The 19,156-nt window shown below is 48.8% G+C and overlaps 2 protein-coding genes across 3 annotated transcripts; both read right to left on the bottom strand.

Moving 5' to 3' along the window:
- Nucleotides 1-685: 685 nt before the first annotated feature.
- LOC120655215 (peroxidase P7-like) lies at nucleotides 686-2,318 on the bottom strand. 2 transcript variants are annotated; one of them, XM_039932963.1, is made up of 3 exons: nucleotides 1,859-2,318; nucleotides 1,571-1,765; nucleotides 686-1,474 (listed from the first exon to the last, which is right to left on the bottom strand). In XM_039932963.1, the coding sequence occupies exons 1-3, from the start codon at nucleotides 2,276-2,278 to the stop codon at nucleotides 878-880; spliced, it is 1,212 nt and encodes a 403-aa protein (XP_039788897.1). In that variant the 5' UTR covers nucleotides 2,279-2,318; the 3' UTR covers nucleotides 686-877. The 2 variants fall into 2 exon arrangements, with proteins under 2 accessions (XP_039788897.1, XP_039788898.1); XM_039932964.1 differs by having other exon boundaries at nucleotides 686-1,467; nucleotides 1,859-2,314.
- Nucleotides 2,319-11,611: 9,293 nt separating this feature from the next.
- Nucleotides 11,612-14,061, bottom strand: LOC120655216 (peroxidase P7-like). Its single transcript, XM_039932965.1, has 3 exons — nucleotides 13,598-14,061; nucleotides 13,307-13,498; nucleotides 11,612-12,693 (listed from the first exon to the last, which is right to left on the bottom strand). The coding sequence occupies exons 1-3, from the start codon at nucleotides 13,817-13,819 to the stop codon at nucleotides 12,136-12,138; spliced, it is 972 nt and encodes a 323-aa protein (XP_039788899.1). The 5' UTR covers nucleotides 13,820-14,061; the 3' UTR covers nucleotides 11,612-12,135.
- Nucleotides 14,062-19,156: the final 5,095 nt, after the last annotated feature.

Raw genomic sequence — 19,156 nt, 5'->3', positions numbered from 1 at the left:
AGGGTCCCAAATTTTAATTTTAACTTTTAAATTTCAAAATCTATAAATTTACAATAATATTTTGAGACCCTAAATAGTTTTAATTCAAAAATATTTCAACTACAAAATTATAGATTAGGTCGAGTGCTACCATTTTGATATAAAGTTTATCTTCATCAAGTTCATATGAAAAAGTTATGAATTACTAATGGATATATAGATTTTAGATCGTCTTGTTTTGATCCATATGAGACTCAAAATCAAGTTTAGGGACCGGAATGACGAGACTCAAAATCAAGTTTAGGGACCGGAATGACGTGATTGAACAAATTTGAGGATGTAAATATTTAATTTTTTAGTTTAGCGACCGGGATGACACAGTCGAATAAGTTTATGGACCGAGATGACACAGATGGACAAGTTTGAGATCCCGAACGGTCGATTTGTGAGTTTAGGGACCGGGATGACACAACGACACAAGTTTAGAGATCGGTGATGGATTTTTTTTTTTCGGGACATCCGCCGGTACTTGGGCTGTGGGTCAGTGGTCCGCTCAGGGCTGTTCGCAAAGAGCCACACGCGACATCTCCGACAGCTTGGCGATATGCTTTGGTTCAGCAGCAGCACCTGACAAGAGGCGATAGCACTTGAAGCGGCTGAACTTGTTCGTCCAGTTGAAGCTTCTGTTACTGATGACAACTACTACTAATAGTAAGTAAAGTAAATAAAAGAATGCGCAGTATATTTCCAAGAAAAGAAATTTATGCTTACATACATTGCTCTGATCAAATAAAAAATTAAAAGCTCAACGAAGCTCTGCTAATGAATTGACTCTTTTGTGCTCCATTTCCATGGCATGCTTCATCCTCCATTGCAGCCAGGCATCACATTAGCAGCATCAAGCTGACATCATCGTGGATGCAATGCACATCACGACGAGTTCACTTTCCGGCAGTCGAGCCTGACCTCCCCCGCGGAGCCCGTGAGCGGGCCGACGTTCCCGAGCCTGACCATGGACGCGGCGAAGTCCGACGAGAAGGCGGCGCCGTTGGCGCTGTAGAGCCGCACGAGCGCGTCGAGGGGCCCGTTGTTGAAGAGCTCCTGGTCGGAGTGCAGCAGCCCGGCGCCGGCCACCAGGTTCCGGTAGTAGCCGTTGTCGAACTCGCTGGGGGTGGCCGCGTCCAGCGGCGCGGCCGCGTCGTCCCCGCCGGACGCTGGGCAGGCCCCCCGCATCCGGGACGCGAACGCGGGGCTCACGTTGTCGTCGCAGTAGGCGCGCGCGCGGAAGCTGAGGCACCGCGCCATGCCCACCGTGTGCGCGCCCGACAGCGCCGCGAGGTCCCGCGACGTCAGGCCCTTGGCGGCGAAGGCGGCCACGAGCCGGTCGAGGTCGGAGCCCGGGCCCGGGAGGTCCGTGCCCGCGCCCGTCGCGTTCGGGAACGTCGCGTCGCGCCGGCCGAGCGGGACCGCCCAGCTCGGCCCGCCGAGCTGCTCGCTTAATAGGCATGCGCGCGTTAGAGGGAAGGGAGCCAGCCATGGCGTGCCGTCGCTGGCTACAAAAATGTGAGGATCGAGGGGACGAGGCACGGACCAGGTTGACGCTGTCGCGCGCGGCGAGGGCGAGGATGTCGGCGCAGGAGACGGTGCCCGGGCACGCGGCCTCGACCTGCGCCTTGATGGTGTCGATGAGGTCGAAGCCGAAGGTGGAGCCGCCGGAGTTGGCGCCGGCGCCCTTCTCGCCGGGCGTCGCGGGCGTGTCGTCCAGCAGCAGCGAGGCGTCGCAGCCCTGGGAGACAAATCAATCAGCGGACGTGGAGTGGCCAGCTCGGAGCGCGAGTCGAGTGCAGCGGCGCGCGGCACGATTTGTTTGCCCACTCACGTTGACGAAGCAGTCGTGGTAGAAGAGGCGGAGGATGGCGGCGCCGCTGCGGGAGTCGTTCATGACCGCCTGCGACACGACCTGGCGCACGACGCCGTGCACGGCGGGGCAGCTCGCCGAGTAGAACCCCGCCGAGAGCTGCGCGTCCGCGCCCGCCGCCGCCAGCAGGAGGAGGACGGGCGCCGCCGCCAGGAGCAGCCGCGGCACCGCCATGCCTATCCGGAGGAAGACGACGGCGCGATTGTGAAGATTGAGCCGCTCGCTATCCGGACGGAAACGCAACCAGCCGGCAGCGGTAGCAGTGGTATCGGTCAAGCGCACCAGTGGCCGAGTGGGGGCACCGGCGGGCGCACCTCCTCCACTGGCTGGTAGTGGGAGCAAGCAAAGCCAGGCGGCGGCCAGCATCGCGCGTGCGTCCATGGCGGCGGTAAACGCGCGGATGATTGTGGCCGCGCGAGCGTGGGGACGCCGGGAATCTAGCTCGACCCGTCCGTCCATTCCACCCGCGCGCACGCTAGGTTGGGTCCGGGGGGTCCGCGTCCGGCATGGGCCGCGCCTGCAAGCGCACGGATGGATGCACGTAGCGCGGCTGTTGGCGCGGCACCTGGTTGCATTCGGCGGCGCGTGGCCCAGCGCAAGTGCGCAACCACCGGTTGGTTTGTGCTGGTGGAGTTTTTTTAAAAAAAAAAGCACCAGAAGCATTAGGGAATCAGGGAATTAACGCTCGGAACGTGACATATTGAGGCACTCACGCCACACACACCAACACACGCCTCAGCACCCGGTGAGAATCGTAGGTTGAGCAACGCTTGAATCCACGACCGGCCGCTCCACCACCTTGAGCGCTAACTGCTCGAGCTACGACTCAATCCCATTGGTGAAGTTTCTAGGCAGGCGACGGAATAGATAGTGGAGCTGGCGCGGGCGCTACCATCGTGCCGATGGATGCGGGCGCCGCGCCCGGTGGTGGGGTTTTTTTAAGCCTTAATTTAGGTACAAGTTGTAGTATCTGAATTCACACCATACACCACACGCATTTACTATATAATTAGAAACTACAACTTATGCACACACGCCTACAGAGTGGAAAGTGAAAGTGACGGGCACGTCATACTATTGTGGTCCATACTCCATAGTAACTTGAGGCTAGAGATGAAAACGGTCGGAAACGATTGGCAAAAGCCTCCATCACTTTCACTTTCACATTTTTTTCATCGAAAATGAAAAACGATAAGTTATTATCAGAAACGAAAATGGCATCGGTATTACGATAATTTCGAAAAAAAAAATATACGATTAAGAACACATCGATAATGATGGAAATCTATCGAAATGATATTTTGAAAAATGCTAAATATGTCAAACCATAGAGCACAACTCTACCCATATGACTTGAGTACTTGACACATTTCATGCGCATATACTGATGATTAAGATATTAATCCAAGCATCCATCCATCCATGACATATACTCCTATCTCATTTCATAGTAATAAAAATTTAGACAATAATCCCACCATCCAAGAAACTATTTATAGTTCTATGAATTCAGGTCCCAAGGTTGTGATTTAGAACTATGACAAATAAGTCATACTCTCTAAAAACGTAGATATAACATTTAAAAATATTTAGTAGATGCTGGCTTTCTATGTAAATACAGTATTTTTATCTGTAAAATATGGTAGAATACTCGAAAACAATCCGAGGATACTCAAATCATTTTCATTTTCACATTATTTTCTATTTTCGTTTTTATTTTATAATTTTTTATTTTGTTTTAGTCTTAAAAATTAATAAAATTTTGAAAATAATTTTTGATATCGGAAATTATCATTTTCGTTTTGATCCTGAGACTCATCCTGAAAAAAAACTGGAAAAATTCCGGCCCGGGGCAGGGGTGCAGCCGCGCCGCCTGTCGCCCCCCCCCCCCCCTCGGGCGACCACTGGGCCCCGCCCACGGGCGCGGCAGGGGGGCCTGTCGCCCCCCCCTCGGGCGACCGGGATACCCTCCCCTATATAAGCATCCGACCCCATTCCCTCCTCATTTGAGCCCGAAAATTCAACCAAAAATCCAGAAAAAAAGAGAGGGGTGAGGAAAAGGGAAGCGGCGAAGCCCTGCCGGATTCAGCACTTGTGATCTGCAGGTTAGTACATTTAGTTTATGTATTTTTCCATTGCTATTGTAGAGTAATTTAATTTAATTAGTGCTATAGTAGAACCATTTAAGTAGGAGTTTAATGATACTTTAGTTTTTAGTTACGTAGTAGTAAATTAGTTTAGAAAATTAGTACTACGCATTTATTATTACAATTGCAGTACTATTATAGACGTGTTTATAAATTAATTATGATTTAGAAAAGAATTTGGCTTATTCATTATAGAATTTGAGTGTCATCACGTAGTTCTGAATACTTATACGTTGTAGTTGAATTTCATACTTAGTTTTTACGGATTATTGAATAGGATAGTGAAGTAAAGAGTATAACTCGATAAGTATTCTGTGATATACAGATATGTCGAGCAAGATGCAGTTTCAAGTATTTTATGGTGACTACAATGTTTTGTATGGGCCAAATGGAGTAGATCTTTCTGCCTTTAAGTGCACATCTAGCGCCATAGATAAACCTCTGGAAAGGAGTTTTGGTTCCATATGTAAGTGGCTGCAGCGTGGGTTCCGTGTTGATCCGTTGACACATGTGATGACTGTCCAGTCTCTTGTTAATTGGGAGGTAGAAAGTGATTTATGGGAATTGATGATGATACACAGCACTGATGACTGGCAGAAGTACATGCAAGCAGCTCTAGAGTGTGGGTGATCTCTGGCCATTCTTGTTCAAATCCAGGAGAAGACACAAAATGAAATCCAACATGGTGCAGATCAAGCAACTCCGAGTATTCGAAGAGAGACCAATTATGTTGAGCAAGATGAGTCAGAAGAGACAGAGAATCAAAACATGGGATCACAGGGCCTTGCTGATGAGGGGGAGAGGATACATAGTATTTTGGACGAGATGGAGGCAGAAGACCAAATCGCAATAGAGATGGAAGAATATGAGGGCTCATCTGATGACGAGCAGTACTCATTGCCAAAAGAGTGGAAGGAGCATGGTTTTGGCAGTCATGTCGCAGAAGACGTACGAAATCAGGAGTGGGAGAGTAGAGGGAATGAGGTAGTGCAAGGTGCAATATATCCAAACATTGAAGCCGTAAAAGATACTGTGAGACTATGGGCAATATCATTGAAATGAGAATTCAGAGTCGTAAAGTCTGGCAGTAAAGAATATGAGGTGAAGTGTGTGAATGATGGATGTCTATGGCGAGTACATGCATTCAAGGGAAAATGGAAGTCGAACTGGAAATGTTCCATTGTGACAGAGCACACTTGTTTGCTGTCAGAAGTTCTTCCCTCGCATCGCAATATATCATGCGACTTTGTTGCAAAGCAAATATATGGGTTGATTATGGACAACCTAAATTATGAGCCAAAAATGATTGTTCGACACATTGAGCAGACTTACCAGTACACCATTAGTTATTTGAAGAAATGGCGGGCTAAACAAAGGGTGTTCGAGATGCGGTTCGGCACATACGATGCATCATATGATAACCTACCTCGTATGTTATCTCAGGTTGCTGTTAGAAATCCTGGAAGCTTTTATGACACATACCTCGTACCAGCCGTGACTAGGGGGCAAAGAATTATGCAACGAGCCTTCTTTTGCATAGGTGCTTGTGTTAGAGCATTTTAGTGTTGTCTTCCGGTGATCTGCATTGATGGCACATTTCTGACTGGAAGATATAAAGGTCAGATACTCACCGCAATCGGGGTAGATTGCAACAACCAAATAGTTCCGCTCGCATTTGCTTTTGTTGAGAATGAGAACTTAGACAGTTGGTATTGGTTCCTTGAACGAGTGAAGGTTCATGTTGTTGCTGCACGTCCAGATGTGTGCCTTATTAGTGATAGGCATGCAGGTCTGCTGCAATCAATACTGAAATTGCAACGTGGAACTGCGACAACACCTCCATTGTGGAGGTGGTGCATTAGGCATATGGGTGCAAACTTCTATGACCACTTCAAGAACAAGGATCTTAAGAATATGTTTAAGAGGTTGTGCACCCAAAATCAACAGAGAAAATTCAATGCATTATGGCAGATGCTTGATCAGTTGACTGCAGAGTTAGTGAAGGTAAGGGCATCAAGAACAGGCACGAGTCAGGCTGCAGAGATTAGGGATTCAATGGAGAAGCCATTTTCACACTGGATTCGAGGTGCACCTAAGGAGAAATGGTCATTTCTTTATGATACCAACGGAATACAGTATGTTATTCAGACAACGAACCACGCGGAGTGTTTCAATATGGTTATGTGTTCTTGTCATGCCTTTTCTCTTGTGGGAATTGTTGAGTTCATCATGTATGGGTGCATGAAGTATTTCAAAGAGCGTGACATGGCTGCAAGCATAAACATCAGCAACTCCCAAATTCAGTTTTGCATAAGAGTGACACAATATATGCAAGAGAATATTGAAAAGGCCAAACTGCACCGCGTCATATCGACAGGTACAATGGAGCATAGATTTGAGGTTCTATGCAAGGATAGAACTGGTCGTGGTATCCGTAGAGATAGGGTGGTACAAGAGAGTTTGATTACAGTAGATGGCAAAGCCTTCTGCACCTACATGAAGCCTAAGTTATTGCATTTGCCATGCTCGCATCTCATTGCGGCATGTACAGAGTCTGGGTTGCAGCCAGGAGTATTTGTTTCACCTTACTTCAGCAAGTAAGTAGCTGTATCCACCTGGGGACATGAGGTATATGGGATTGGAATAGTGGGGCCTTTCATTCAGGATAATGAGAATAAGATGTTTATTCCTGATCCAGCCACTAAGAAAGGCAAAGGCCGCCGTCAGACACGTCGTATTCGGAATGGTATGGACGAGTCCGAAGCAAGCAAGGCACAAAAACATTGCATCCAATGTAGAGCATTGGGTCACAACTACAAGAAGTGTCCTCAGAATGCACTTCACGATGCTGCTGACGTCGGTACTTCCGGAAATCCCAGAGATGGAGCACCTCCTACGTTCAGACGACCATCGGCGAGAATTACTCGTGGAAGGCATTCGGTGTCATGATCCACAATTGTATCGAACATATTTGTAATATATAGTAATCGTGCGTCCAGTTTGTATGGAACATATCTGTAATGTATAAATATCGTGCGTGGAGTTTATATCGAACCTATCTGTAATATATAGTAATCGTGCGTGGAGTTTGTATTGAACCTATCTGTAATGTATAAATATTACGCTTCCAGTTTTTATGAAACATATATGTACCTATGTGTTCTCATATAGTTTTGAATGCAGGTATGGAGATGGACTCCTTGCTAGATCCAGTTATCGACTCGAGCCACAGGTCTTACTTTGCAGCAGTTGAGCACCGAGCCCTAGAGGTGCTACGTCCTCGTCCACCCGGGGAGGCGATCTCTATACACCACGATTGGTGTGACAGGTATGTAATGAAATATTATTGTTTATCACTTATGTATTCGTCGATATTCCTTTGTTTCGACAATTTTGTTTATTGCAGGTTACGTGAGGCCGGTCTACTGACTCTAAGCCATCTTGTCGAGGGTGGGCCTATTCAGCTCGACCGATCCCTCCTGACGGCGCTCGTTGACAGATGGAGGCCGGAGACACACACGTTCCCCCTCCCGTGTGGGGAGATGACTCCTACGCTGCAGGACGTGGCCTACCTCCTCGGCCTCCCTATCGTCGGGGAGGCTGTAGGTCCGCGTGTGGTGGCGGCCTCGTGGAAGGATGACCTGGAGGCCCGTTTTGCCCTGGTTGACCGCGTGGAAGAAGCAGGTCCGATCAACCCGCACCCGCGAGCAGCAGGTCCTTCGAAGACCTGGTTCCTACAGTTTACAGTACGTATTCATTCCATATTTAAATTTAATTGTTACAATTCACATGTTCCATTGTCAATTGAAACCATTAATCTTAATTGTTTATGCGGCCTGCCCTGTTGGCTGTGGATGCCGACGAGTACAGTGTGACCAGATCGCTGGATGCGTACCTACTTTGGTTGTTTGGTTACAGCATGTTCAACAACACTCATGGCTCAACGCAGTTTGCTACGAGGGGGTACGGCTACTAGGACTACCCTAGTGCTAGTGACATGCTGCATCGTTGTGTTTGTTGTGTTTTTTTTTAAATTACCTAAGGCATGTTAGGTTAGTCCGGAATCTGTTTACCGTAGTTTGCAATGGGTTCTGCCATACCACTGCATCTGTCATGTGTGTTTCATTATCGTTGTATTATGATGTAAAATTTGATGGTTCACATTATGTAATGCATTTCTTAGTTCTTAGTTCTTATCGTTATATTAATTAAATGTGTGCTTTCTAGTATTCTAGTGATATGAAAAGCTCCAAAAATATTAAGGACAAGTTCAAACATTTCATAGATTCCCGGCTACAACTGCAAATTAATGGTAAAAGTTACAACACACAGAGTCAAGCTCTCAACTGAAAACATAAACAACTAATTGCAGTGGCATGTGCACGCGACAAGTTAATTTCTTGTTGCATCTAAACCTACCATGCCTTATGGAATGTAAAATACCGGGATTACATGGTACTACTCTACTGAGTGCACCGAGGATATTTGCCCTTCCTAATTGCTTCGGGGCCGGCTTCCTTCGCACGGCGTGCCCTCTCTCGCTTTCTCTCCCTGTCAGCTTCACGTTCGGCCGCCGTCTTACGATCCACCTCCTCCATCCTCTTGCGGATCTCTTCTTGCTCTTTCTTGTGCTTCTCCTCTTGCTTTTCCTCGTGCTTCATTCGGCGCCAACGTTCTGCAGCCCACCTTGCTTGTTGTTCCACAAAGTCCTTTGCCTGCTGCAATTGCACGGTGTCGAACCATTGCATAAAATCACAAAGAGGCGGAGGAGACTTTGTGCAACAAAAGTTAGAATCATAACTCAATGTTAGGTCACAAAGAAAAATAGTGTATGTTGTCCTGCTGCCTTGGCCCGGTCTTTGCCGTATCGCTTAGGTGGATCATATTTGTAGTTCTCACACATAAAGAACCTCATACCGTAGTCATCTACTAAAACCTCAGATTGCATGAACTTGCATAACGAACCACAGAAGCACATTGGCACATCAATTCCTTCAGGTACGATTGCTACACACTTGCTCCGCGGAATGTAGGTTGATCCTGACGAAGACATTGGCGCTATAGTGTGGTGCGCCAAATGACGAACAATGATTTAAATAATGCACATATCGTATACCAAATCAATGCGTGAAAATATAGGTACTGTCATAATTCTATTGTCTTATGCTGCAATATCAATAAGGTACTGTCATAATTCTATTCTAATGCATAATTAATTTAAAAACAAGTCTATAATAGTACTCAAATTGTAATACTAAACGAGTGTTCTAAAACACTGAATCTAATTCAGCTAATCCGCTAATTAAATAAAATTGTTATACAATATCAACGGATTCATACGGAAGTTATCGGTAGATCACAAGTGCGGAATTCGGCAGAGCTTCGCCGCTTTTCTTCTCCTCACCCCTCTATTTTCTCCTGAATTTTCAGGCTCAAATGACAAGGGAATGGCGGCCAGGGCTTATATATAGGGGGAGGGACCCTGTCGCCCCAGGGGTGGGCGACAGGCCCTGTCGCCGGGGGGGGGGGGGCGACAGGCCCCCCTTTCATTTTTTTCGGCCATGGACCTCGTTGCAAATTTGAAGAAAAAAATTACAACTAGGGCCTGTCGCCCTATGAGGCGGCGACGGGGGTATTTTTGAAATTTTTCAAAACAAACATATATTCTTGAAATTTTAATTTTTTTAATATAAAAAAGAAAAAAGCGCGGCATCCATTGCAGGCTGCAGCGGGGCACGTGCTTCCTTCGAGCCTTTCAGGCCCAACACAGGCAAGGCCTCCAGCCTTCCAAGGCGCGGATCGGATCGGGGTTCCCTAGCTGAGCTGGCAGCGTACACCGTGACCGTACAAGCCGAATCTTTGCCTTGACTGACCGAACCGACGCGCCTCGATCCGGGTCGTGTTCAGTTACAAAATTCTAAATTCCAATTTTTTTTTCCGACATCTGCATGGAGACTTAAATTTAGACGAAATAAAAAACGCATTGCGACTGCTGTCTGTAAATGGCGAGACGAATCTAATGAACCTAATTATGATGTAATTAGATGCTAAATTGCTACAGTAATGCTACAGTAAATAACCTCTAATAACAGATTAGTTGGGCTCATTAGATTCGTCTCGCAATTTACAGACGAGTTCTGTAATTATTTTTGTGATTAGTCTATATTTAGTACTTCAAATATATAAAGATACCTTTTTAAAAAATTTACAAGCTGCAACAAAACACGGCCCCGACCATGCAACGCCCGGCGGCCAGCGCAGCCAAGCAGCCACGCACGCAACAAATCACATCGGCGTAGTACCAAAATCAAGCCGCCGTTCCTAAATCCTAATCACATTCAATTTGCCACGCGTTTTGCCCATGCGCGAGGCCTCTCACGGTCACGTCAATGCCCACACCGCGTACCAGACGCGCCCTGGGTACCCGGGCACCCGGCCCGTCGAACGAACGCAACGATCATCATGCTGGCATGCTGCTAGTACTAGCTAGCGCCTAATCCTGTTTATCACAATTATGGACGATCGTGCAACTACTCTGCTAGTGCATGCTAGCTAGCTAGCCCATTGACGACAGATCCCTTCCAAGGGAGATCGTGACTGATTTTTTTTGAAACATAATTAAACAGGCATGAGTACTTATTGCATTAATGATGAAAAATAAAATGTGATTAAAAAAAGAACACATTCCATCTGTTCTAGGCTTCCAGCTTACTAATATCGATCGCCATCAATCCATCACCACAAACTATAAAGACAGAATGCAACCAGGACAGAGCGGCAATGGCTGTGCTGTGGTCGACTTGTCACGGCACGCTGGCCGGGTCGGTCCCGCGCGCTGCACCGTACCTCATCGTCTACCTCCTCCCTTTGACAACACCGTACCGCTCCAACCACCGTCGGATTTGCATCGTGCAATAACATTCGGCGCGGCCGCGCCCTGTTTCCAGCAGCGCTAGCTGGTATGTATGTAGCACCGCCGTCGTTGCCCTCGTCGTCGTTGTCAAATCCGTTTTCTCCGGCATCGTCTTCGTGTGGACACTAGTGCTCGGCTCTGCAGCTGCAGGCGGCAGCAGGCTAGCTCAAAGCTGAAACATACCGGCCCATACAAAGTATAACCCCACTCTCCTAGCCTAGTGCATGCCTAAAGCATACTCCCCGATCCTCACCTCCTCAAAGCTTTTGCGTGTTCGGAAAAAAAAAAGTTGGCAATCACCAGGCAACTCTTGTAATGATAAACCAGATTGCCATGCCTCCCTCTGTTTCTCTCGCGATCGACGAGCACGGTGGTCATGATGGGATGGAATGGGAGGAGTGGCATCATGCAGATGGTCACACCAGACACCACAACCGGCACGGTGCTCATCAGCTGAGCACGCAGCTAGCCATTACCTCGACCTCGCATCGACGCCCGGGCCGGCGGCCAGCCTGCATGTCCGGCCCGTCGCAGGCAGCAGGGGGCAAACTAATCATGGTACTAGTTGGACGTACTTGTTGTACCCTGCCTAATTCTGTTGCGGGCAACCACTCCTTCTGCACTGTACTGTACACCCTCCCGTTTTGACCAAGGAAAACATCTCTGTAGTCTGTACATTATTATATCTCACATCATCAACACGTAGCATTTTTTTTCTAAATTGCTTGGAAAAGAAATAAAGCACATTTTTATATATATACGTTCTTATTCGTGTCCCCTCCCTGAAAAATAATCATGAATCGAATCGGTATGGTACAAGGAAAGAATGCAACCAAACCAAAAGCAGCCGCAGTGGCCAGCCATGCATGCAGCCATGCACTGCAGCGCGTGATCGATGTGTCACGGCACGCTGGGCCCCACCTCTCGTCTCCCTCCTCCTCCCCCCTTGACAGCGCCGCTCCACCCTCCAAATCCGCCCCACCTCAATCATCGCCGTCTCCGGCCAGCCGCCGCCGCTCCCTTCGAACGCACTCCACACTTCCCCACGCGCAAAAGCCGCACTCCTCTTAGCTGGCCATGTCGATCGGCCCCGCCCATCCGCGCCGTCCCTTCTCCGTCCCGCACGCATCTCAAGGCCGGCCGGCCGGCCGGCGGCGGCGGGGCGCGGCTGATTATTGTTAGTTGGGCTTCCGGCAGTTGGCCCGGATCTCGCCGCTGGACCCCGTGAGCGGGCTGATGTTCCCCATCTTGACCATGGCCGCGGCGAAGTCCCGCGCGAAGGCGGCACCGTTGCGCGCGTACTGCGCCGTGACGCCGTCCACCTGGCCGCCGCCGAAGAGCTCCTGGTCGGAGTGGAGCAGGCCGAACTGGGCGACGACGTTGCGGAAGTAGCCGTTGTCGAAGCGGACGGGGCTGAGCGCGTCGAGCGGCGCCAGGTTGCCGTCGGTGGCGCCGCCCTGCGGCTGGCAGATCTGCCGCCGCTTCGCCGCGAACCCGGCGTTGATGTTGGTGTCGTTGTAGACGCGGGAGCGGAAGCTCGCGCAGCGCGCCGACCCCACGGTGTGCGCGCCCGAGAGCGCCACCAGGTCGCGCGCGTCCAGGCCCTTGGACGCGAACGCCGACACCAGCGCCGCCGCGCTCGACGACGGGGAGGGCAGGTTGCTGCTCGCCGCCGCCTGGCTCGCCGTGCGCGTGTCGCGCCGGCCCAGCGGCACCGCCCACGTCGGACCGCTCAGCTGCATGCATCGGTAAACACACGCATGGAACCGAATTCAAACCAACTGATGATCGATCAAATTATTCATGAACGACTACGTAATGTTTCTTATTGGTTTTATTTCCTCTGTTTGTTCGGTTGGCTGTGGCTGATTGCAGGACCTACCAGGCATTGGAATATTGGATCTGCATGCATGGGAAGGGAACTCTCGAGTGCCATGGACGGCAACTTGCTTGCTACTGTGCCACAGATGAACAGCTAGTAGGAACAGTGGGCACATGCTCAGCGGGCGTTCGGCGACAAAACGGGCTCGCTCAGATCAGGAAGCATCCGTCCCCCGGTCGGGCTGAGCGGTTGGTGAGGAAAGCTGGCTCTGGGCTCTGGCTGGCCCCCACGCCGCCCGGATCGAGCATGTTTGACGGGACCGACCGGTCGAGTCCATGTCGAGTGCGTGCACGGTGAAGCAGTGAAGTGGGCAATGCAAGATGAGCTCAATGTTTAACCGGTCGACATGCATGTTGATTGGTGGCAGCAGGTGGTACGGGTGTCGGCAGGTGGTGCTGTACTACTAGACTACTGCTAGTAGCCTAGTACTACTACTACTGCCAGTTACTATTGGTTAGTTCACTGACCAGGTTGACGCCGTCGCGGGCGGCGAGGGCGAGGATGTCGGCGCAGGAGACGACGCCGGGGCAGGCGGCCTCGACCTGCGCCTTGATGGAGTCGATGACCTCGTAGCCGCGGAGGGAGTTGGCGTTGGGCCCGGCGTTCTTCTCCCCCGTCAGCGTCGGCGAGTCGTCCAGCAGCACCGACGCGTCGCACCCCTGCAAGCAAGGCGCATTCAGATGCCGGCCGGGCAGCTGCAACCGCAACCGCAACCGCGCGAATTGAGTGGGCAGCTGGCCGACGGCGCGCGCCCGTACCTGGACGAAGCAGTCGTGGAAGAAGAGGCGGAGGAGGGAGGCCCCCATCCGCGGCTCCTGCTGCACGGCGGCGGCCATCCCGGAGCGCACGATGGACTGCAGCCTCGGGCAGCTCCCGTCGTAGAACGTCGGCGTGAGCTGCGCCGCCGCGCCGAGCGCCAGCGCGAGCACGCACGCCACGGCCGCCGCCCGCCGCAACGACATCACGGCCGACGCCTCCATGGACAGCCTCCTCTGCGCGTATCTATCTCTACTCCCTCGACTCGGGGAAGGAATGAGCTCGATCGAGGTAGTAGAGCTACTAGCTGCTAGCTACGGGCTTCCGAGCTGGTGCCGAGCCAGCACGGCGCCCCCTGAGCTATATAGTGGCCAGTGGCAGTGGCCGCGCGGTGGTTACTCGCGTGGGCCGGCACGGAACAGAGCGGACATGAACCGAGTTCCCGCCCGTGACCGAATGGCGCCCGGCACGGATCAATTTGCTCAGTTATTAAACACTTCAACCGCTGGACCGACCCCTCGCTCGTTCAATCCTCCTGCTGCAAGCTGATTCAATAACTAGCTAACTGCCTGCCCTGCTCCATATATATATATATATATATATGCATCTATATATATTGCCTAGTACGTACTACAAGCAAGTATAAATGAAGTACGGATGTGTGCATGTGCATGCAGTGGCGTGTGTTACGGCGCCGTTCGGTAACTCGGATGACGACGGTGGCGGCGGTACACGGTAGGTATGTAGGCAGGTGATGAGGCCGCGAGGCAGTGGCGGAGCGTGCAGTCAATCCGGGGGGGGGGGGGGGGGGTTGCTACAGTAACAGCTACGGCCATCTCGTAGTCGCAGGGGAACCACAGAAGCAGATGCATCATGTGTGTGTGCGTGATGTGCCCAGGTTAGCAGCATGCGTGGGAAGTAGATAAACTAGCAGCAAGCTTTAGGTCTCCCAGCCCATATTGAAGCCCATAAGTAGTGGTCCAAATAATAGTTCACATATTTTTCCTCTCATCTATCTTCCTCAACGAGCAGCAGGCACAGCTGAGTGCTCGAATCTTCATAATTTTTCCTAGACCAAGGGGGGGCAAGGGCCCAGTTTGCCCCCCACGTAGCTCCGCCAGTGCCGCGAGGCCCGGGGGCCGCTAATTCGCGGGCGCGCCCTGAGGCTGTGTTTAGTTTGCCAAAAAATTTTAGGTTCGACTACTATAGCATTTTCATTTTTATTTGGTAATTAGTGTTCAATCATATATTAACTAGGCTCAAAAATTAATCTCATCATTTATAGTTAAACTGTACAATTAGTTATTTTTAAAACTACATTTAATTCTCCATGCATGTGTCCAAAAATTTGATGTGACGGGGAATCTTGAAAAATTTTAGGAACTAAACATGGTGTGAGATGGTTTGCAGCGAGCAATCCCGACAGTCCCTAATTTTCTAATTTTGGAAAATTTTAATTCATGCAACTTTCTAACTTTGGAATATCATAACTTATATACATAATTTATGCACGTAACTTCTTGTTGGTAACTTCTTAACGGAATAATTTTGTTGCACTACTTTTTACGACATACATTCTAGGAATAAATTTTAAATGACAACTTAGCAGAAAGTTATAATATATATGTATAACTTGCACATATAATTTTTTCACAATATGTTCTCGGGCGATAATTTTGTGTCACAACCTTTTGTCATATGTAACTTATACAATAACTTTTGTCACAACTTCCATAAGAAATGTTGTTAGGTAACTTATAGACGTAATTTACACACATAATTTATTAATTTACAAACATAAACAAGATACATGTAAGCAATAACAGTATAAAATATAATTGAGTAAAGAGAAAATGGGAAAAGAAAAGAGATCCCACGGTCCCACGTTTCGGAGGCTAGCGCACATGCGTGTGCAATACGCCGGTGTGTGTGCGCATCGCTTGCTGGGTGGGAGCGATCCTAGCGAGCGAGCGCAGAATCAGCTTCGCGGGCGGCCGGCGGCAACGGCGTACCGGACGAGCTGGGAAGAACACCTAGCAGGCTAGCAGGGCGGAAGTGGGCATTGCTGGCTGCATCGCCCGGCCCCGGGCCCTGTGGGCGTGTGCCCGACTGTCGTCGACCTTTTGGGACGACGACGTCGCGATCGGCCAGCGAATGTCAAGCCAAGCGTCGTCGCCATGTCGATGGCGTACAAGATCAGAGCCGCGTACGTACGTACGCGTAGATTGGGCGTATGCGCACGCGTGTGTTGCGCCGTGATAGCTCGTAGTATAGACCACATGTTTGTTTTGTCAAGATGCGGTGCTACGGTGTGAAGAAATGTATATATACGGCGTCGAGGAAGGGGTGGATACATAGACGATGAATGACATAGCCACATAGGGCAACCCAAAATAATATGACAGCGGTAAAGGTATAAAGAACAACTAAGATTATATTTGGAACAGGATAAGATTCGATTAAACTAACTGTAATTCATAGTAGGCGCAATATCGAAATTAACCTGAATTTTTTTTCGTCTCAAGATCATCTCGAATCTTTTGATCCTCCTGTTTCTTTTTTTCTTTGGGACCACCTATTTATCTGTTCACCCATTTCATGAGTGAAATAATCTGCCGAATTTCTGACTACTGGGTTAGAAATCAAGCAATTTGGATTCATCCCTGGAAAATGTGAAATGAAATCAGAAATGTTTTATTTATTTGTCTGCTTGGAAAAATTTTCATATATTAATATAGGACAATTGAAAAGCATACATAGGGGGGTGCTTCTTCAGGTTATATATATGTTTTCTCAATAACACGTCTGTGATGAGTAACCTGGATGCGGATTTTAGGGTTGCTTGAATATTTTAGGTTATTTTTTTATAATGATGGAGGTGGATAATTTAGATGTAGATTTAGGGGGCGAGTTCCGTTGTTCATTATGTCAAATGTGGATATTTTAGATGCAAAACTTATTACTTTAGGTTACTTTAGGCTACTTTTGGTGTTGATAGGTCTCGGCAACTTAATGAGCAGCAAATTACAAATTAGAATCCACATATAGTATAATTCTTATAAAAAATCGAGATAGTAATTACTGTAAGTTTATATTAGGCCCTACTTGGAACATCGTATTTTGTTGAAAATTTTGATGTTCCTTTGCTCTCTATTTCCTACAGAAAAATTATTAAACAACTGATGCCTTTATATATTGTGTGTGTTCCCACCACTTAAGTAGGAGTTGGTCAGCTGGCTTGCGGATTGTGGTTCACGTTGCCATTCAGCAAAGCAAGATAAGAGAGGCAATGATCCTGTTTTACTATGCCAATCAAGCTAATCTGTCCCTAAACCATGCAGCTGCAAATGGACAAAGTTCACGTGCATGCCTATCAGTAGCCAAATATGCTGGACCGACGCTTGTCGGGGGATAACACAAAAGGAGAAGACATACATACATCGATCCATGCAAAAACAATAATCCCCCCCCCCCCCTGCTGGCAAATCAAATTCCAATAATTTCTGTCTGCTCACCGAGAATCAAAAAATAATGAACAGAACGTACCACGTAGCATCAACATGTACGTAGATCGAAGGAGGAGGGAGGAGCTTTAATCATTTGGCCGGTTTTTGATAAAAAAGTCTGCGACGCGTCGAGTTGGCCGCCGTTGCTGGTAACTAGCATCTAAAAATCACAATCATTCGAATTGTCAATCATGGCTGCGTGGGACGTACGATCGAGTTTGCAACTATCGGCAATGCTGAACTGGAGTCTATGCGCTGCATCCACGGAGAAGATAAAAACTAGACATATAATCGCAGGGTTCTAGAGTGCCCTGCTGGGCCCTCTGGGGATCTCCTTTTTGCCGGAAAGATGTGGCCATGTGGGTCCCTTATACGAGAGGAAAGAAAGACAGAGAACGCGAGCAAGAGATAGGTCGATGTTACAGGAGTAACCTATTTTTGTCCCTCATGAGAATGCTTTTGCATGCCTCATCAATATGGCATGCATATCATCTATAACTTCTGAAATCACTCATGAGCAAGCATTGGTTAAGTAGATTGAGAGGGCAATGCAATATTATCCTGCTGTCCTCACGTTGTTAATTAACTCAGGAGAGAGGGACCACCACCTGTGGGCAATGCAGCAATGAGTAACCCGAGTGGAAGTTTCTCACTTTCCGATCAAAAAAAAGAAAGTTTTTCACCCTCAGTTCAATTTCTAATTGTAAATTTTTATTTATATCTAGTTCTGAAAATCTGAATGTGCTAACACGTAAAAAATCTTAAACCCCAAGTGGAAGTTTCACCCTCAGTTCAATGTGGACTTAAAAGTTTCATTACTATATATGTGAATAAATCCAAAAGGTGCCAAAACATCTCCACACACAGAAAACAAGCAAATATTAGCTGCCCTACAATGGTGAATCCGGCCAACATATAAAGAGGGCGCTCATCTCACTTCTTTTCTTCTTCATTATTTCTTCCCAAAAATAGAGAGACTTAGGGAGTATCCATTGATCTTGGAGAGATAGGGGGGCTTGAGCCCCCTAGCTCCCCCTTAGATCCGCCCCTAAGTACTCAACCACATTTAAATTTAAATTACATAACTCTTCGTTTATTACAATAATATCTAACCACTAGCTAAGAAAGTGTTTAGTTCTAGCGGGGCTAAACTTCAGCCTTATTGCATCGGAATTTTTAATACTAAATAGAAATTAGGAGTATTAAATATAGACTAATGATAAAATTAATTGCATAACCTCTGGATTAATTCATAAGATGGATCTATTAAGCTTAATTAGTATATGATTAATATAGTGCTACAGTAAGCATGTTCTAATAATAAATTAATTAGGCTTAATAGATTTACCTCGCGAATTAGCCCAAGGCTTATGCAATTAGTTTTATAATTGGCTCATGTTTAGTCCTTCTAATTAACATCCGATGTGACGTGGGCCCTGTTTGGATGCCAGAGTTAGAGTTAGATTTGGCTTTTTGGACTCATCTAACTCTAAAACATCCAAACAGGAGGGTTAGATGCATCTAACACACCCCAACAAACTATCGTCCCCAAGTGGCGCTTATTGTGGTTAGATTGGGATGGGCCCCACCTTTTCCCCCACTCTCTCCCCTCGTGGGATCGGTCTGTGGCCGCCGCCGCTCCCCTCCCCCTCGCGAGTCCCAAACCGGATCCAGGTGCCACCGAGCCACCGCCGCTGCCGTCCCCCATCGCTCCCCTCCCCTCCCGCCTGACCTCCTCCTCCTCCACCACCTTGCTGCCGCCGATGCCCCTGGAGCCCATGGCGCTGCCCGCGCCACTGGAGGGGATGGAGGCGCCGCTGATAGGCAGGCGGTTCGAGCGTCGGTGCCGCGGGCCATGCCGTGTGCGCGCGGGGAGACGGGCGTCGACGGGTCGCCGTGTAGGCCAGCGGGCCACGGTGGCGTGGCCGGGAGTCGGCGGCGCGGCTAGCAGGCCGGACGACGGCAGCGCAAGTGGGCGGCGGCGGTGGCAAGCGGGAGACAGCGGCAGCGAGCGGACGGGGGCACAAGCAGGCGGTGGCGCATCCAGTCGGGGGT

The sequence above is a fragment of the Panicum virgatum genome, chromosome 1N (genome assembly GCF_016808335.1).
Source record: "Panicum virgatum strain AP13 chromosome 1N, P.virgatum_v5, whole genome shotgun sequence".
Taxonomy (NCBI): Eukaryota; Viridiplantae; Streptophyta; class Magnoliopsida; order Poales; family Poaceae; genus Panicum; species Panicum virgatum.
The sequence above is the reverse complement of the archived record's forward strand: the minus strand, read 5'-3'. Positions and strand labels throughout refer to the sequence as shown.